The sequence below is a fragment of the Patagioenas fasciata genome, chromosome 2 (assembly GCF_037038585.1).
Source record: "Patagioenas fasciata isolate bPatFas1 chromosome 2, bPatFas1.hap1, whole genome shotgun sequence".
Classification (NCBI taxonomy): domain Eukaryota; kingdom Metazoa; phylum Chordata; class Aves; order Columbiformes; family Columbidae; genus Patagioenas; species Patagioenas fasciata.
In genome coordinates this window covers 8,285,246-8,305,144 of record NC_092521.1, presented here as the reverse complement: position 1 = coordinate 8,305,144, position 19,899 = coordinate 8,285,246, and the positions used below count along the sequence as shown (strand labels likewise).

General features: G+C 38.8%; 1 protein-coding gene across 4 annotated transcripts in view; it reads left to right on the top strand.

Moving 5' to 3' along the window:
• KHDRBS3 (KH RNA binding domain containing, signal transduction associated 3) overlaps window positions 1-19,899 on the top strand; it is a 97,408-nt gene that overhangs the window by 39,076 nt on the left and 38,433 nt on the right. For 2 of the 4 annotated variants that reach the window (XR_010650990.2, XM_065832572.2), the window contains exons 3-6: window positions 392-508; window positions 3,981-4,127; window positions 10,800-10,939; window positions 19,373-19,483. Coding sequence is in view for 3 of the 4 variants with exons in the window: in XM_065832572.2 (XP_065688644.1) it covers window positions 392-508; window positions 3,981-4,127; window positions 10,800-10,939; window positions 19,373-19,483 (515 nt within the window). In the remaining variant the exon portion in view is untranslated. The remainder of the gene's footprint in view (window positions 1-391; window positions 509-3,980; window positions 4,128-10,799; window positions 10,940-19,372; window positions 19,484-19,899) is intronic. The other 2 variants (XM_071803777.1, XM_065832573.2) reach the window with 2 other exon arrangements.

Sequence of the window (19,899 nt, the reverse complement as noted above, 5' to 3'; positions counted from 1 at the left end):
CAAGGCAGGATAAGGCAATTAAATCTTTTTTCAGAGCTTTGGTTGCTTATCATTCTATCTGAGATTGCTGCCAGCTTTGTTTTTATGGCTTTATGTACCTGGTAACAATTGAAAATTGAGTTGCAGTTTGAGCACATCTGTTCTCAATGTTGAATGTGATAAATACAAAGTTCATATTTATACTATGAGTTCTTTGAGTTCAGATACTTCTGTGTTTCTGTTACCTGATGGAGCCACTGATGTGTCCTACACATTTGTACTTAATGATTGTGTAGTTTATGGTCTAATACTTGTTTGCACCTAGAACAAAAGTTATTTCATCAAAATGTTATATTTTGGGTGTTCATTTGTGCTTAAAAATCCAGTGAGCTTAATATTTGATTTCTTGCAGTTCAACTTTGTGGGAAAACTTTTGGGTCCCCGCGGCAATTCCCTAAAGCGCTTACAGGAAGAAACACTGACAAAAATGTCTATTTTGGGAAAAGGTTCGATGAGGGACAAGACCAAGGTAAGAACTGAGGATGCTGATGGAAGTGTTTGCCTATTTTTGACTTTTTTTTCCTAAAGACTTTGGAGAAGCAACATGATAAATTAAGGAGAAAATAAGAGGATATCCTTGTCTTGGTTAGGTTCAGGTGGAGTCTCTTTTCTCTAAGGAGTCTTCTCACTATGAATATTTTGAGACCACCATGAGTTGTACTTCATTACCCCCCCAACTACAGTTCTTGGGGATGTAAGTGGGAATTACCAGTGACATGTTCTAGATTGATCTTGTGCAGCTTGTAATGCCCAAGTGAACATGAACGTTTTCACTTCCAGAGGAATGTGGCTTCTAGATCAAAACATTTTCACACAAAGTAACACAACATTGAAATTGAATATCATTTAATAACATTTCCAGGCAAAGACAAAAATAAACTACAACTAGAAATGAACTCACAGCTCTGAGGATGACTTATGCAGCTTAAGCATTTGACAAATGGTGATTGTTTCTATGGGAAATATTTGGTTATAGTGGATGTATCCATTGCCAAGAGCCCAAACAGACAGCAGAAAAGACCTTTAACTTGATAGGTATTTTTACTAATCGCTTTAATTCTTTACTATCTGGTTAAATTTGTAGCAGATAATTGTACATCAGTGAGATGTCACCTGTCTGATAAGCTGTGTGTTTTTAATTGGAGCATTCCTAATGATACAAATTAAAACACTGAACATATTTCTTGCCTGTAGCATAACATGCTTTATAGGCCTCCAGTGAAATCTTTCTGCGGTTACGTAATCTGAGACTTAAAAATATTGTGTGCTATAAAGATTGGCAACGACATACATATGGAACAGCGATGTAGAGGGCTAGCTACTGAATTTCCTAATCTATATATCTTTCAACCTGTTTCTCCACCAGCAAAATGTATATTATGTGATTTATAGAGTATTTATCAACAACTTGATCAGAGCCTGTAAATGGCTTCATTCTGTGCACAACTCAAGCTAGCTCTTTTAATTCCTTCTTGAAAATATTTATTAAATAGAACTCACAGAAATATAACTTAGGTTTATGAAAATATAATGAAGACTTGAAGATATGAAATGGATTTTTTTGAATGAGAGCTGTTTGTAATACATAATACAGACAGTGCAACCCTAAGATTTAAATGCTGCACAGTTATGAAAATCTGCAAACTTGAAATATGACAAAGACAGTTTGACTAGAGGTAGAAAACCTAAGAATATGAGCTAAATTTGCTGCTAAACCAGGATGCCAAAATAAACCTCCAAATAGTGTTTTAAATGATGCTTGGTGAACTTTCTCAGTTCTTGTGCAATGTGTCAAACTGACAATGTTCTGTTGCTGGATTACATGTTTCTATATCAAAATACAATGTGTCACAGAGTAGGAAGTCCCCTGAGCTTTTCTAATGGCTCTGCAGTATAAAAGTTCGTTTTATTAAAAGCAGAAGCTCAAGCTGAAAAGTTCATATTCCAACTTGACTCTCAGAATCCTGGGGAAGAATCTTAAAGGTTTACATTTAACTAATTTGAACTTCTCGTGTTTCCTTTGGTAATGATTTGTTTAAATTTGATTTTTTTCTTAATTGAGATGCTGGCCAGAACTGTAATTTTTTTTGTCTTTAAATAAAGTGGCAAATACATCGTTGAAAGTCAGTTTTTCTTCTTCCACAGAAAACTTGATTGCAATTTATCTTTGTGTTCAGAAACAGGAAGGTTTCTGTCTTTGTGGGTCTGGTTGGGCTTTTAAAAAGAAACATGAAGAGGACCTAATTGGATACTTTGGAATAATACAGCTGGAATAACTTGTATATACCTATTTGGGTATCATCGGAACTGTATTTTTGATAAACTAAAGAATGGAGATACCTGGTGTTTGCTAAACATAATAAGCAAGGGAGGGAATTATTAGGACTTTCTTTTTTAGATAGCAGAACTGTTAGGATTTTAATATTATCTGGTAATAAAATGAAATTATTTTTAATGGTGTCTTATTCTCTTGGAATGTACCAGTGTAACACATGGGAGGGATAGGGAGCTGCTCTGAGAGAACTGAGCTCTATTCCACTCCATTGAATTCACAGAATGTCAGGGATTGGAAGGGACCTTGAAAGCTCATCGAGTCGTCTCCCTGCTGGAGCAGGAACACCCAGCTGAGGTTCCACAGGAAGGTGTCCAGGCGGGTTTGAATGTCTGCAGAGGAGGAGACTCCACGACCTTCCTGGGCAGCTTGGTCCAGGCTCTGGCACCCTCACTGAGAAGAAGTTTCTTCTCAAATTTAAGTGGAACCTTTTGTGTTCCAGTTTGTAGCCATTACCCCTTGTCCTATCACTAGTTCTCACTGAGGAGAGCCTGGCTCCATCCTCCTGACACTCACCCTTTATATATCTGTAAACATTAATGAGGTCACCCCTCAGTCTCCTCTTCTCCAAGCTCCAGAGCCCCAGCTCCCTCAGCCTTTCCTCACACGGGAGATGCTCCACTCCCTTCAGCATCTTTGTTGCCCTGCGCTGGACTCTCTCCAGCAGTTCCCTGTCCTTCTGGAACTGAGAGGCCACAACTGGATACAATATTCCAGGTGTGGTCTCACCAGGGCAGAGTAGAGGGGAAGGAGAACCTCTCTGACCTACTGACCACCCCCCTTCTAATACTCCCCAGGTACCATTGGCCTTCCTGGCCCCAAGGGCCCAGTGCTGGGTCATGGTCACCCTGCTGTCCACCAGGACCCCCAGGTCCCTTTCCCCTACACTGCTTTCTAATAGGTTATTCCCCAACTTATACTGGAACCTGGAATCACAGCTTTCCAGTCATGTTGAAGTAGGTTGGGTAAAGCAGAACAAAATAAATAAACTGTTCTGAAATAACTAGTGAACTATTTTTTTTTCCTCTAATGTCCTTTTCCCTTGGCTTATACACTGAGTGAGTTTTCATCTCCAAATAGCACAGTTCTGTGGAGGTTGTACTCCTGGGACAGAAATCTCAGTGAGAACAGAAAATAAACAAGAAATATCTGAGCTGTGCAATAATAATAAGAATTAAATAATATTGGTAAAAGGATTTTGCTCCTGTGGAATATTAGATCAAACCTGTTTCTAAAGACTTCTGAGAAGAGAGATTTCAAGTTCACTTATGTTTCTTAGTGTCTTCTAGGTGAAACTGGTGCACTTGGCAAAACTCCTGGAAGTATCTCCCCTTGTGCTACAGTTTTTCTATGTGAGCAGGAGCTGATGGGTCCTATTTTGTGTTTTACTGATCACTTAGTGTTGATAAGCAAACTGATAATATTCTGGTATCTTAGCAATGTGATTGGTTCGAAGTGTATCGGAAAAGTGTGTGTTTCTACATGAGGAAACACTGTGTGCAAATGCCTGAGGCACCTTTAAGGCTTCCATTAAAATATCTTTAAAATAAGAAGGTGGGAAAACAAACACAAAAGAAAAAAACAACAAAACTTCTTTCTTACCTTCTAGGAGGAGGAACTGAGAAAAAGTGGAGAGGCGAAGTACTTCCACCTAAATGATGACCTGCATGTTTTAATTGAAGTATTTGCTCCACCAGCTGAAGCCTATGCCAGAATGGGACATGCATTGGAAGAGATCAAGAAGTTTCTCATCCCTGTTAGTATTTTAATTTTTTAATAGAAAATTTAAGACTACCAAAATTCCTATAAAACTAAGTGTATGATATTGGTCAGGTCATGTTGCTTTATTTCCTTTACTTGTGAAAGTAGTTGTCATGTTTACAAACACTTTTCTTTCTGATATAGCAGTTACTGGGTGAATGCATAACTCTCCACATACACTTTGATGCTATGGTATGACCTATAGTAAAACAGCAACTTATTCTGACTTAACTGTCAATGTGCTAAGTACTTAAGTTTACAAATAATTGTAAACATCTTTAAAATATGAAAACATTTGCTTAAGGCAGGGCTTTTCTGTGTTCTTATTACACCTGAAGCATCAGCACAGGGTCTGTTTTACTAAGAGTACGTTTGAAGTTTGTTTCCACCTATAATCCTGGCTATGTTCAGTGCTGAGAATCAATACAATTTTCTTAACTTTATTTTTCTCATAAAGCTAGTGATACATGGGTTATACTTCTGGTGTATCCTTCAACTTGTGATGTATGGATGTATAAAATGAGATATAAATTTCCAGTATAAGTTTTTACTCCAGGTTTGGGATATGTATAGACACTGAAGTTGCAGAGTTTCTAATGTCTTTTTTGCGTAAGATTTACTTTTTGCTTATCAGAAAAGGACCAACCTCAATTGTTTTGCAATATCCAACTGCTTGGAACAGTCCAGACTCTCTTAAGCTGAAGCATTTGAGGTGGTTTTACTGTGTATAAAGCTCTTAACTGCATTAGCTCTTTGCTGGATGTTCTTTTTATTTATTGTTTAATGAAAAACTGAACATGGAAAGCAAAGCATCCTCAAGATGTGTTGACTTCTGGTTGTTTTTACTGCTGAAAATTGCTTTTTGCTTAGTGTCAGACCTTGGAAATGTGGGAGTCCTGAGCTAAGGAAGCTTCACTATGGTGTGTATATGAATGGCAACAGCACATAAATGTTTGAGTAGAGTCAGAGTAGCTGTGTTCAGGGTGGGTTGCGATGGATAACCTGTTGTATGGATGTTACAACCTGTTGGGAGCAGGAGGACCAGCTGTTCTCTAGGGTGAAGCAGCTGGTGCTGGTGACCTGACAATACTACTGCATGCATTTTGGGGATTTTTAGTTTGTGCTAACTCTAGTCTATATCCATGAAACTAAGTCCTCAAGTGACTGGAGTTGTTTCTTGAGTGTCTTCTCTGGCTTGTTTTTGGATGAAAATTAGTTCTTGTGGCCCAATACTACTCCATGACATGAACCAAAGAATGGTAAGTAACAATCATCAGGAGGCATTGCGATGTGAAATAACACAATAATGTGGGTGCGCCTTAAGACAGGCAAACCTCCCCAAAATGTCCTGAGCATTATGTTCTGCTATAGAGAAACAAATGCCACATCATGACTCCATCTGCAGGTTCCAAATGTCTTTTTTTCTTGATGTATATGAAGGGGTGTCGAGGGTTAAGATTGCAGGGTGACAATCAAACCCTGGCAGATGTATTGTTAACCTCCTCTCCCCCCCACTTCCCCCTTTTGCCCTTCCCTCTCCCCCCCTTCCCACTCAGGACAGGCGATCAGGAGGGAAAGAAGGACAGAGAGAAGAGAGTTGGAAAAGTTAAAGATGTTTTACTAATGCTATTAATAAGAATAGAGAAAATAATACAAAATATACAAAACCAATCTTGAAAGTCTCAGTGACTGCAGAGCCAGCACCCGAAGTCCTGGATTGGACTCTGCAGCCAACCGGAGCTGGATTCAGTCTCTCACTAGGCCTCAGTTCGCAGGGACGACCAGCAAGGTCCTCTCCTAATGTCGGCCATAAGCAGAAGGGAAAAGGGAAAAAAGGGACGAGATCCTCGTGATCTCCCACGTTTATATGAAGTATTCACGTGAATCGAATGTTATACACCGTTGGTCAGTCTCCCGGTCACCAGTTTCTCGTTGCCCCTCTTGCGAGATGTCCATCTGTGCTTATCAATAAGTTTGCATTCCATTGCTAGGTTTACCAAAACATGTATCTGGTTCTTCAGGAAAATGCAGCTAACATGAAGGCTTTAGCTGACAGGCAAATTCACTAAAAGAGAAACTTTTTTTTTAACAAAACCAGGACAAGGGGTAAATAAACATACTACTGTTCAAACTGGTTATAGGTGAGGGATACTCAACAGAATATTTCTAGGAATGGTGGGCTGCCATAATGTTGAAGGCTGTTGTATTTGCATGATTCATTATTTGATTTTTGTGAAGAGATAAGGGAGAACTGAGTTCTTCACTATCCTAGTGAGCAAACAGCTGTTTCATTTTTAGATTAAAATCTGCTCAGTTGAAAAAGTGCGTTTTGCATGCACTGGAAATATGGAGAGATCGGATTCCCCTGCCTCCTTAATAACATGGTATTTTTCTTCATTGAACTTGATTGACCTAATGTCATCATAAATTAAGTAAGCTTATCAAAGCCTGGTCATTACTGCTGTTAAGCCAGTAGAATTAGACTGATAATGAGCAATTCCATTCATTGGTTGTACACTTTTCTGTCTTAATTTTCAATCATTGCATCTATGTTGTACTGAGCTGAACTGATGCTCCATAATCTCTTCTGAACTAGGGGATCAAGCCAACACTGTTTTAATTTCCCTCTGGCTTTTCAGATGTAATCTTATCAGAATGACTCTAAATGCCTTAATCTTTTCTGCCCCCCCCTTCCACCAGCAATAAGGAGCAGCTTTGTCCTTTCCAGAACTACCATGTGATTAACTGCTGCCAAATACAACTTGAAGTTTATTTTCTTTAAAGTCTGTTGTGGCTTTCTTAGTACATTAGTTTTATTTCAAATAAGTCCTGTTATCAGTATATGTGATTATGATCTTAATTTGTGTTTTCCTTACAATGTTAGCTAACTATACTTTCCAAGAACTTTAGTTGTTAATTCTAGTTTAGGAATATGATCTTTGTTCAGCTATCAGATTGGGCCTGAATGTGCAATCACAATTGGTGCTACAAAATAACCTTGTAGCTGACTATAGTAAAAATGCCTTGGTCTCTCAGCTTCTTTTAGATCTGCAAACAAGCACCTTTGCATTGAAGTTCAACCTCAAGCACCTGCAGTGTTTTACTTTCCTTTAAACTATTGATGTAACTCGAACCCAGACATAAAACCTTCTGACTTGGGTTTTTTTTGACTGTGCTTATGTTGCCTGTTGTCTGCAGGTGGGACTGTGGCTTCTGATTTCCAGTATATTCTTTTGCCCCCTGTTAAATTAGCTGGTCCCTTTGCTCTGCTCAGACCCTCTGGCCAGCAGTCTGTTGGACTGTCAAAGTGATGGATATTGTGCTTGACATTATCCCAGAATTTCTTTTGTCAGATAGGACAAAAAGCCAAGTACTTCCACCCTCACCTCCCCCAGGGTTCTGTATTATACCATCATTACTGTGGTTTTGGCCAATAGGACTTTTCATAGTCTATTTTACTTAACTTTTGAGTGGTGGCAGTGCTGCTTTTGAAAGCTACACCATTAATTATGCTTTGCTGTTGGTTATTCTAGTTCCTTGTTTTCCTTGTCTTTAAAGCAAAGTATAGAAATGTCTTTGAGAGAACAATCTGTAGCAGTCCGTTTACAACGTGAGCAGAATTTAAGTTTTTCCCATAGTCTGCCTTGCATCCTGCAAGTTCACTTGGTAAGGTGTGATGATGGAATAGCATTTGATGGCATTTGGAAGAGCTGGTGGGCTTTGGAAACACACATTTCTTTAAGGAAGCTGGCAAATAACTAAAGTGTTTGTATAAAGGTGGCTGGAAACCTGATAACTGTTGCTGACTGCCACAATAAAGATCTGTATGGATTTGCAAAACTGCATAGGGTTTTGCTGGGATCTGTCCTAACATTAAATAAAAGATTGATAAATTTGACTAAGGTCTTAAGTTACAGATATACAGGTTAGGTGTGGACCTGCTGGAAAGCAGCACTGCGGAGAAGGACCTGGGAGTTCTGGTTGACAACAGGTTGACCATGAATCAACAATTTGCCCTGTGGCCAAGAAGGCCAATGGTATCCTGGGATGCACTAATGTGTGTACAGAAGATTAACATGATCATAAAACTTCCAGGAACAGTCAGACAAATATACTGATAAGCAACTTGTTTACATACGGTGCTTCTGTCCCCTTATCCCTGTGTTCTACCATGTTTGAGGGTGGTGAAACACTGGCCCAGGTTGCCCAGAGAGGTGGTGGATGCCCCATCCCTGGAGACATCCCAGGCCAGGCTGGATGGGGCTGTGAGCAACCTGATCTGGGTGAAGATGTCCCTGCTCATGGCAGGAGTGGCACTGGATGAGCTTTGAAGATCCCTTCCAACCCAAAATATTCTATGATTCCTACAGAAGACAACATCCTCCGTGTTCAGAGAAGACTAGTCAGTCAGGATGAGCAGTATTCATAAAAAGAGTACATCTCTTCACTTGAAATTCATCAGCAGCACTTGACTGAAATTTGAGCATTGCGTCTGCCTAAACTGTAAAGGGATGCAGACCAAAGAGTTTCCATGTCCATCTCCTGTTCTAGGTGAAGAAGGGAGAGCCCCCTCAATTTGACTTGCAATGTGCTCTTTTCTGACAGTGGGTATTTGTAAACTGACCATCTGTTACTTGTAATTAAAGGATCCATTTCAGAGCCTAATGGGTTAATGCTGCTGCTTGTCATGGCTCCTTGTACTGTTCCTTCACTCTGTGTCCTCCTGCTGCTTCTGGCATATTTGATAAGGACCATATTATCTCCTTTGTCCCTTTGTGCAGTGGAGTCCTTGTCTATCACTAAGGCTGCTGCTATGTTGAGTAGTTGGCTGCAGGAAAATGAGAAATCATTAGGAAGAAAGAGGACCCAACATGTGCACTGGCAACCTGAGCATGTCTCTAAGAAATCAAGCTATACTAATATCAAATTATGATCAAAGGTATTTTTCTAGCAGCCCAATTCTGAGGAAGATGTCTTGTGGAGAAGTTATAAAGGGCATCTGATATATATCAGGACTCTGAAACCTAAGAATTGTTTGTGGTACAGTTTTAACAGTTCATTGGCATTTTATTTCAAAACTGAAGAGTTGTTCCATACATACCTTGCATAGGGTTTTGTGTTTGTAGCCAGTTCTGCTCCAGCAACAAAGCACTAAGTGAGTTCCTGTACAGTAGTTGTCCACAATTGTATCAAATTGCCTGATTTATTCCAACCTGCATGGGGGCTTGGCTGTGTATTGGGTCCAAGCTGGTTTATAATGAAATGTTTCTTCAGTTACACAGTTTGAAACAGTTGATTTGGTTTTCCAGACTTATTTCTTCATCTTGTTTGTTGCTTGATCTCTGCTGCTAAGTAGAGGATGATCTGAGATGGGCAATTTGAGTTAAATTTCAGAGCCTATTCAAGGCAGTTTGGACAAAATGCCCTTACAGTGCCACTTTAAAACCACTGACTATATTCAGCAATGTCATATATTAGAGAACTGATTTATTTTTGTGGAAGCTGAGGGAAAGCAGAATGTTTCAAGGATAACTGATATGTTTGAATTCACTGAAGTTTTAAGTTGTGTTCCATGCAGAGTTGTGTGATGCAAGGGCTACCTGGCAGTCTTTTGGTATCTACCTAGTGCGTAAATGTAATACACCAGTTTTCCAATAAGAGATGTAGATTCTTTGTTTTGTAATTGAATTGTAAAATGAGTGGTATTTGAACAAACCTTCCTTCTTTGAAGTGGGAAGACTTGCATAAGGTAAGAGCTGCTATATCAGAACCATCACTTCATTCTTAGGACCTGTTAATATTTTGATACTTATTTTGTATGTATATAGGTTGAGTAAAATATTTCTTTTTCTCATTCACCTTTACAGATGCATTCTTTAGTTTACTTTCAGTAAAAGAAAAATGATACAAATATGGATAGTTCAAGGGTTCATTGATATATCTATTTTATTCCTGTGGTGTGCTAGTTTTGGAGGGTGGCTCAAGGCCCCTGAAAAGTCCTGTGTATTTTAGAAGTACCGTATTAATTCAGTGTAAATAACTTCAACTTTCTTTTTGATAGACCTTGAGAGAGGATTTGTGCACAATCAGAAACAAGCCATGTGTCTTCAGCTTGTTCACTGTTGCATATTCTAGAGCTGAAATATGTGGAGCTTTTGTTAATAGTGCACATGTGTATTGAATGAATTTCTTTATTCTTTAACTCCTGATTTTAAGTGTAAATGTCTATAATTTATTCTTCAGGAGGGCTATGCTCAACAGTGTATTTATTCTTTACTGCTTTGCAACACCAAGCAATGGGATTTTTCCTGCTTTTAACACACATGATTCTACAGCTGGAACTACAAAAAGGATCTCGGCTCAAAATACGAGACCTTGATTTCTGTTGCTCTTTCCTTCTATCAACAGCATTTTAACACTGCCATTAAGTGGTAACACTGCATGGAAATAATATGCAATGGAAAATAAAACCATTATTGAGCAAAAATTGTGATTAATATGTAGAACTCTTAGAAATATGACTGATATGCACATAGCATTCTTCACATTAGTTTTTCAGTGGGACATTCAGCTTTTTAAGAGGAAACCTTCAGGAGCACTGTTTGCTGATACTAACTTGGAGATTGAACAGTGTGTTTTCTTCTCCTCACTCTGTTCCCTGGTTTAGGACTACAATGATGAAATCAGACAGGCACAGCTGCAAGAATTAACCTATTTAAATGGTGGCTCAGAAAATGCAGAAGTTCCAGTAGTTCGTGGAAAACCATCTATTCGAGCAAGAGGAGTCCCAGTTCCTGCTTTGACCAGGTAAGTGGAACTGCATTTGAACATGTTTTATAAGCTTCTCCCTTCATATAGAATATATGCTCCAAAGCACAGCAGTAAAATTCATGGACTCCCAAAATATGAGCAAAAGATAAGGGGAAACAATCTTAGATCATTGAAGATAGTCCAATTAACAATTCCTCTAAGTTATGGGATATGCATATTCCTTTTTACACTATTACTAAGTTTTTGTAGCCATACTGAAATGTTACGGAAGTGCTTTGGAAGTAGAATGTGGACTTGGTCTCAGCTGAGTGGCACTTTTTTCATAAAAATGTGGCTTGCTTGCTTCAGGAATAAGCAAGTCTACTGCTTTTGCTTTATTTTTCTTTGGCACAGGAAATGTTTTATTTTTACTCTAGTGTTCCCTATCTTCCTTGCAGTACTGAGATGACAGCTTCAACTCCTTTGAATCCTGAAGTGTGAAAACAAAACCTAAATAAAGTGCATAAGTGTTTGTGTTACAGTACAGAGAGACTGTGGCTGCAGCAGCTTGGTGTGATTGTTTCTATGGTGAACTGTTCTCCTGCAGTTGTGGCTGTGGTTCTTATTATTGCAAGCTTGAAACTTATAAAATAATTTCAAAATAGTATTCAAAAGTGTTTAAACTCAGATTAAGCATGTTAGAAGAAAAAGCACTGAGGAATTATTCCATTTACAGATCTGCTTACACAGTTACAAGTATCCTGATGATGATTGCAAATGCAGTGCAGAATGAACCTTAATTTAGAGAATTTACACTTACTGCTGCTTGTGTCCTGTAAGAATGTAATTATTTTCTCTAAATCAACAGTTTTTTGTTGTGTTCTTAAGCAATGTGTAATGTATCTGTTCTGCTTTTCTTGATTTTAATGCTGTTCAGAGTAGTGGTAATTATACACCAAGGTTCACTTCTTTAGAACTGCAATCAGCCATACAAAAGTGTTTGCAAATTAGAGATCTCATTTAATTTTGGAGATTTGGCTGTTTTTTGCTAATTTTACTTCAGTTCTTAAATATCTGTTTTTAACTTTGCCATAGATGCCTGTAATGGCTCTACTACAGATGCTCAGTACAGATACATTTGCAGTTCTATTTCATGTGTTCTTGATATTTATTTTATCTTTTAGATAGTGTTTGTGACACAGAAGTTATTGGTTGATCTGACCTTATCACTAAAGTTTGATACCCAGTTTCCACTACTAGTATTTAGTACATGTGTGCATAATTAACTTTTTATAGTACTGAATTTCTACCATCCTCTGGTTTTTAGTAAATTTGTTTTAAATCTCCTTTTTATACAGGATATACATGCTGTTACATAGCTCACAAAACCCTTTGTAGCTGGCCTGCAGCTATTGAAGTGTCTTCAGGGTAAACGTAAATGTTCTTTGTATTTGATTTGGAGATCATGGGTAGAAGTTGTATTTTTGCCATCTCGGTTTTCATGTGTTCTAAAGAAAACAAAAAGATTGGTTTGATTGTCCTTACTTCAATGCTTATCTTAAAATCCACGACTTCTTCCCCTCAGAAATTAAAGTGCTCCATTAACATAAAAGATTCCTGGAGTGAAACTTCATGCTGTTGCTTCTGAGATGATACAGTCATTGAGTTAAAGGTCTCAAACTCAGTTCTAATACTCTGATTCTTTTTTAGCACAAATTGACTTCAGTGACAAGTGTTTTCATTGAAGGAAGGCTTTGTTAAACACTGCCTTAGTGCTAAATAAAATATCTTCAATAGCAAGCATTCCTGGGATATCTAAGATAGGATGAAGCACAGTCAGAGAAGACTTGTAAAATTAAGTCTAAAGGTTCAGCCTTAACCTTGCTTTATAATCTACAGAATATTTTAACGTACCAATGTTGATACATGAAACCTCTTGTTAAGGATGCAACAACTGAGTGTGGCTTTTAGCCTTTATTATTCCTGAATAGTTTCACTAAAAAACATACTAATTTACACACTTTTTAGTCCTTATCAGATATGTTACAGCTTGAGATAATGCATCTTATCAAATGCCTCCTTCTAAGAAGACTTGTTACATCTATCTTTAGCTCCATAACAAAGTTCTATTTTGTAGAAAACATTACATTTGTTGTACTTGCATACAAAATTCTAGCTTGTGCCACAGGTATTTTTTTTTATATGGTAAGTAATTACCTAATGGTGGTTGTTTGGGGCAACTTATTCTGCCATTTCTGGGTTGTTCCAGATTTTCTTGACTCTTTTTTTTTTCCCCCACTCTAGAACCAAGTAGGATTTTGGGGGCGAATGACTGGAATTTCCTGTAGAAGAGCTGTGTGTTGAGCTTTACCTTTAGGAATGTGCTGTTCTCATCCTTTATCTTGGTCTTATAGCTGCTTCCTTCTGCCCTCTTTGCCTCTATTTTTAGTGTTTTCCCTCCTAATACTGCTGAAGATAATGAACTTCAGATGCAATTGCAACATTGCTGCTATTTTCTATCATGGTTATGCTGAGCATCATCTCTTTAGGTAGTACCTGCCTCCACTGTGCAACAAAGGAAGGGACGTGAGCATCTTTCCCTGGCAAAATCCCAGTTTTCATTCTTTATTGTAAACTAACCTTGTTCTTAAATGGCTTCTTAGATGCGACTATGTGAAATGAAGGATCATACCAGTTACTGTTTAATTTATTGTGCTAGCAGCCATAGAGGATCCATGGTTTGTTTAATGTGGTGCTGTTACAGTGAGTAGCTAAAAGATGTTCCCCTCTTGGTATCAGTGTTTCTTTAATGCATTTGAATTCCCATCCTGAATCAGTGCAATATAAATGATAATGCTGCTGAAATGTGAACTGAGACATCTGATTAACTAAAGGCTGTAAATAAACATGTGTTAATGTGCATATTAGTGTATGCCTCTAAGGATATTTTGTAAATAAAGTAGCATTTCCTCTCTAAAACTTCACATTCATACTGTAAGAGTAAGCATAAATAAGATTTAAGGATCACTCAGTTCTGACTCAAACCAAGATATATTGAAAAAGTGACATTCTAGAGGATGATAGCAGTAAGTTGATAAATTTTCCTTTCTACCTCGGGGCACGGGGGACCAATTCATGTCACTTATAGCTGGAAATCACTGTTACTTATAGAATTGTTTTTGTTCTAGCTCCTCTTTCCTGGGAAGGGAGCTCTTCTAGGTTGCTCAAAGCCCCATCCAACCTGACCTTCTGATGATGGGGCATTCACAACTTCTCTGGGCAGCCTGTTCTATCATCTCACCACCATTGTTGTAAACAATTTTTGTGTCAATCTAAAACTACCCTCATTCAGATTAAAACTGTTGCATTTTGTCCTTTGACTACAGGTATTGGTAGAAAATCTCCTTCTTGCTTATAAGCACCCCCAAAGCATTAAAAAGCCACAAAGAGGGACAACTGCTTGGGTTTGCTCTCCAGATTGAGATGAATTGTATTTGAAAGCAGATATTCTGGTTTCACTCAGGTGAGGGAAGGAAAAAGTAATTTCTCATAGAGCCAGTATGCAGGAATAGTCTAATTAAAGAAACAGCAAAGTTCTGGTTCATGCTTGCAAGAGATTACTTGGGTTGTTTTTTTTTGCTTTCCCATTAGTTTTTATTCATAGTTATGTGTATGCATGGCTGTGATCCTAATGGTTGAATGACTGTCACTTTGGGGACAAGTCAAACTGTCATTCTGTCTGGGGACAAATAAAACCCTTAGACAAGTTACAGGTCAGAATTAGCTGTCCTGTATGTCAGAAGTGAAGTGAGGTGATGTGGATCACTGCAGTAATGTGTTCATAACTTCCAGTTGTCCTTTGTTAGTCACCAGACCAAACTTTAGTCATTCCTGTCATATATCTGGAATCAACTGGTTTCTTTTTTGAACAGCTCTTAGTTGAGAACATGTAGGTAGTGTACTGCAGAAGATGCTGTAGCACAAAATATATTTGGGAAAGCCAGTTCAGGATCCCAGGACAAAGGCAGATACCATATTCAGGGGGTTATGTTTCTTTGGTCTTGTGGTAATTCTCCCACTTCTCACAAAACTGAAATATGAACATACATCTTACTGTTTTCAAATTAAAATCTACATAAGTGTTAAATTCAATGGTGACTCTCATCTAAAAAAGATGAAAAAAGTAGGAGTCCTTGCTGTCTCTGTGAGTGGTACCTGGATATAGGTGTTCAATATTTTGGTGTTGAAACTTAAAAATAACAGGTCTGTAGCTTTCAGATGTCTAATTTAAATCTGAACAAAAATATTTACTATTTGAGGAATGTTGTAGTTTACTGTGCTCAAAGGCAGAAAATATCTCAACACCTGGTAACAAAACTTGTTATACCTGTTTGCTGAGTAGTTTAAATCACTGCATGTGTATGGAACTATGAATGCTATAATTAAGGAATTCCAAGTGTTTCCTCATTGAATAATAGTGTTAGGCAACTGGTCCTAAATTCCACAAGTAATTTTATTTTAAAGCCATTCTCACATTTATTTCCCCTTCTGGAGCGGGGGATACTGAAAAGGAGCTTCATATGGCATAAACACATTTGATTTTTAAATTTTTTTGTAATTAAAATGAAGTGAAGAGATCTGTGAACTGACCCTAGTTGTGATTTCAAGATGATGGGCTTTGATGGGATGCACCCATGGGTGCTGAGGGAGCTGCCAGATGTCATTGTGAAGCTTTCCTCAGGCTTTGAACAATTGCGGGCATTAGGAGAGGTGCCTGAGGACTGAAGGAAGTCAAATGTCATGCCTACTTTCAAAAATGGCAAGGGGGACCTGGTGAACTATAGGCTGGTCAGCTTTACTTCCTTCTCCAGGAAGGTGATAATTTCCAGATACTGTCTAAAAAGACATCAGGAGAAGTATGGATTCACAAAGGGGAAGTTGTGCTTGATCAGCATAAGATGCTCATAGAGAAACTGCTGGCTGAGGAGACAGAGGGATTGAAATTTGGCTGAATGGCTAGGACCAGAGGATGGTGATGAGTGGTACAAAGTCCAGCTGGAGGCCAGTAAGAAACAGTGTACCTCAGGGGTCAATACTGGGTCCAGTCCTGTTTCACATCCTTAATGATCTGGAGGATGGGGCAGACTGTACCCTCAGCAGGTCTGTGGGTGACACTGAGCTATGAGTAGTGGGTGATATGCAGGCAGGTTGTGCTGGCAACCAGATGGACCTTGGGCCTGGAGCACAAGTCTTATGAGGAGCAGCTGAGGGACCTGGGGCTGTTTAGCCTGGAGAAAAGGAGGCTGAGGGGAGACCTTATCGCTGTCTACAACTGCCTGAAAGGAGGTTGTAGCATGGAGGGTGTTGGTCTCTGCTCCCAGTAGTAAGTGATAGGACAAGGAGAAATGGCCTCAAGTTGCACCAGGGGAGATTTAGATTGGATATTAGGAAAAAAATAGACTGTGAAGCAGTGGGACAGGCTGCCCAGGGAAATGGTGGAGTCACCATCCCTGGAGATCTTTAAAAGGTGTATAGATGAGGTCCTTAGGGACATGGTTTAGTACTAGAGTTAGGTTATGGTTGGACTCAGTGATCTTCAGGGTCTCTTCCGACCAGAATGATTCTGTGACCTTGACAGGCTGAAGAAATGGCCCAACAGGAACCTCATGAAGGTTAACAAGGGAAAATGCCAAAGTCCTGCACCTTGGAAAGCAGTGACCCCTAGTACCAATATGTGCTGGAGGCCACTCAGCTGGAGAACAGCTTGGCAGAAAAGGATGTCGGTGGACACAAAGTTGAACATAAGCCAGAAATGTGCCCTTTCTGTAAAAGTAGATAATGGTATCTTGGGGTGGATTACTGTTGCTTACAGGCTGAAGGAGGTAATTCTTCTGCCCTACTCATTTCTGGTGAGACCACACCTGGAATTCTATACACATTTCTAGGCTCCCCTGTGCAGCAGAGATGGGCATGTACTGCAGAGGGTTCAGCAAAGGACCCCAAAGATGGTGAATGAGAAGAGCCTGAGAGCTGGGACTGTTCAGCTTAGACAAGAGAAGGCTTCTTTTGGTGGTGCCCAGTGACAAGACACTAGGCACACATTGCCCAGAGAGGTTATGGAATCTGTCTTTGGACACATTAAAAAACCACCTGGACACAGTCCTGGGCAATTGGTTCTAGGTGACCGTGCTTTGAGCAGGATGTCCAGCAGTCCCTTCAAACCTCAACCATTTTGTCATTCAGTGATCGCATTTCATAGGAGCAGCCATAGTGACTCAGGCCTTAAGGCAGTCTGCTTTAGTATTTTGGCCCTACATGTTGATATCCTCTTGTTCTCACATGGGAAATGACTGCTGAATAATTCCTGTGGTACCTTAGAACATCTCAAGTTGCAAGAGACCCATATGACTTGAGTCCAACTCCCTGCTCCTCGCAGAACTACCTAAAACTGGTTTAGGTAGCATTGTCCAGATGCTCCTTGAACTCTGATAGCCTTGTTGTTGTGACCACTTCTCTGCGAAGCCTGTTCTAGTGACCATCCACCCTCTCAGTGAAGAATCTTTTCCTAACATCCAATCTGAACTTCCCCTGGTGCAGCTTCATTCTTTTCCTCATCTTCTATCACTGGGCATTGGAGAGACAAGACCAGATCATCTTCCTCTGCCCAGCTAGAGGAAGGTGTGGGCTGTGATGAATTCCCCCCTCAGCCTTCTCCATTCCTTTGTTTCCATTGGATTCTACCATATAAACCTCAGTTGTCATTTGTAATATGAAGTGCCTTAATGTCCTTAACTGTTCCTTATATTAAGCTGTTCTATACTGTCGATCATCTTTGACATAATTTCTGATGTACTTCAGTTTTATGTTCTTTCCAGGTCAGGAAGCAGGACTGTGAATATACACAGCTGGGTAATAAAGTTTTTGGTGTTCTTATATTTTCTAAAATTGTATTGTTTTTTTACAGTCCTAACCACTGGGCCAGTATTAATTATAGATGTGCTATGGGTAGTGATAGCACAGAACCTATTACTTTGTATGATGTTAGGATATATAAATTTAGATACCTGTGTGTGTGTATGAACTCCCAAGTGCTTCCTCTTACAGTTTGCTACCTTGAATTTTTGTTTGCTGTTTTCCTTTCCTTAACATTCAGGTTGGGATTCAGCTAGTCTAAAGACCTAAGCAGCTGAACTCTTGATGTAGTTTACAGAGAAAAATAGCACAATTACTTTTGATTCCTTTGTTCTGTAATTTGTCTCTAAGACAGTTGGTGGCACCATCCAATGCATTCCCCATAAGGAAAAGCTCTAACATGAAAACCTTGTTCATTCTTGGTTGTGCAAGAAAAATCTTCATGTATACGTATATGTGTATATATATCTTAGTGTTCATTGGTGATTTGGCTTCTCTCTAGAGTCAATAAACCTCCCAGAGTGTTTGAAGGAGTTTTATTTTTTTGGACTTTTTACAAATTCTTTACATTATCTCTGACCTGCTTTTCTGAGTATTTTATGTTTATTTTATTAGCATTTTTCCTTTGAGGTTATAGATGGTTCAGCTTTTCACGTAACTCTTAATACCTCTCTTTACCCTGCTGTACAAGCATTGCTGAGCTCCTTTTGCCCTTTCTCAAACTTTTTTTTTGCAATTGTTGTGTATTTGCATTGACTTCCTGTGGGATTTCTTTAAATGTATTCCTGTGTTATATATTTACACCTTAGTCTTTTTAAACATAATTTTTATAGCTGCCTTTCTTTCAAATTAAGCAATAGCAGAACTGATCTGTTGTCGTTGCAAAGGTTCCTGTTTAAGTGGTTCCTTGATATTGAGTCAATCCCTGTTCATTGTTTGTGTCAATCAAACTTCCTTAGTTCCTTTAACTTCTTAATGAAATAACTTCTGGTTTCTAAAAGTTTCCTCTCGGCATCATACCCTGATAGAATTCATATCTGTATGGTGGTAATTGAACTATCCTGTTACTGGGTTTCCAGTCTCTGCACCTTTCTAGTCTTCTCCAGCCAGATGCAGTAACCATCTGAATGGTGTAATACAGAACTATACATCTCAGATTGTTTATTCTTCCTACAGCGACTCTTAAAAGCATGTAATTGGTCTCCTAATATAGGAGAAATTATTTCCCACCTATCCCCACTCCAATCCTACTAACTGTTGTTGAAATGCAGAAAAGACCTTATGTGGGTCTGGTATTCTAATTATTCTTCAAGAATAAATTTGACTCTAAAAACTGTACTTTTCCCTTCAAATCTTTTGGGTTGTTTTGTTTTTCAGCATGTCCCACTCCCTCCTACTTTCACTTGCACCCTGTCTGAAGGATGCCATGAAGATTATGGCCAGTAGTTCTTGAGTCTTTTTACTGACTACTTTTTTCCCCACTTCGTATCGACTGTTGTCTCTGCCAATAGGTTCATTTCCCTTCCTTTGGCTTCACTTGGAAAGTATCACATTTGCTATTTCTTTATATTACTTCAGCAGGCTGTGTCTGGGAACTTCACTGCTCACCCCTGCCCCCACCACAATGAAGTCAAATAAGCAGCTGGTACCCTGTCCTGAGGAGGCATTCTACAGATTAGCCAAAACCAAGTAATAAACACAGTTTTAAATCACTTACTTTCTAGGCTTATTTAAAATACTTTGACTGTGTTTTGATCAGTAATTAAAATGAATAAAGTCTATCCTGGTTGTATCAAGTCTTCATGTTTCTGCATTCTTCACTAGCAATGCAGCTTTTCAAATATTAATTATTTGTACTAAAACGATTGTATTTTTTCTGATAAGCTTGCCAATGAGAAAGTGACCTCTTTCAAATGGGGTAGGAAGTCTTAAGGGCAAATCTGAATTGTACTTTAGAATATTAAGTTGGAAATTTCTCCTGAAATCAGGACAGAGTATTTACACTCCTACTGTTCTTCAGATTAATTAGATCATGGTTTGATAGGTAGAAAAGTAGTGTAGAGCTTGTGCTTGTTTTTCTTCTGTGTATCTGTTACAATATACAA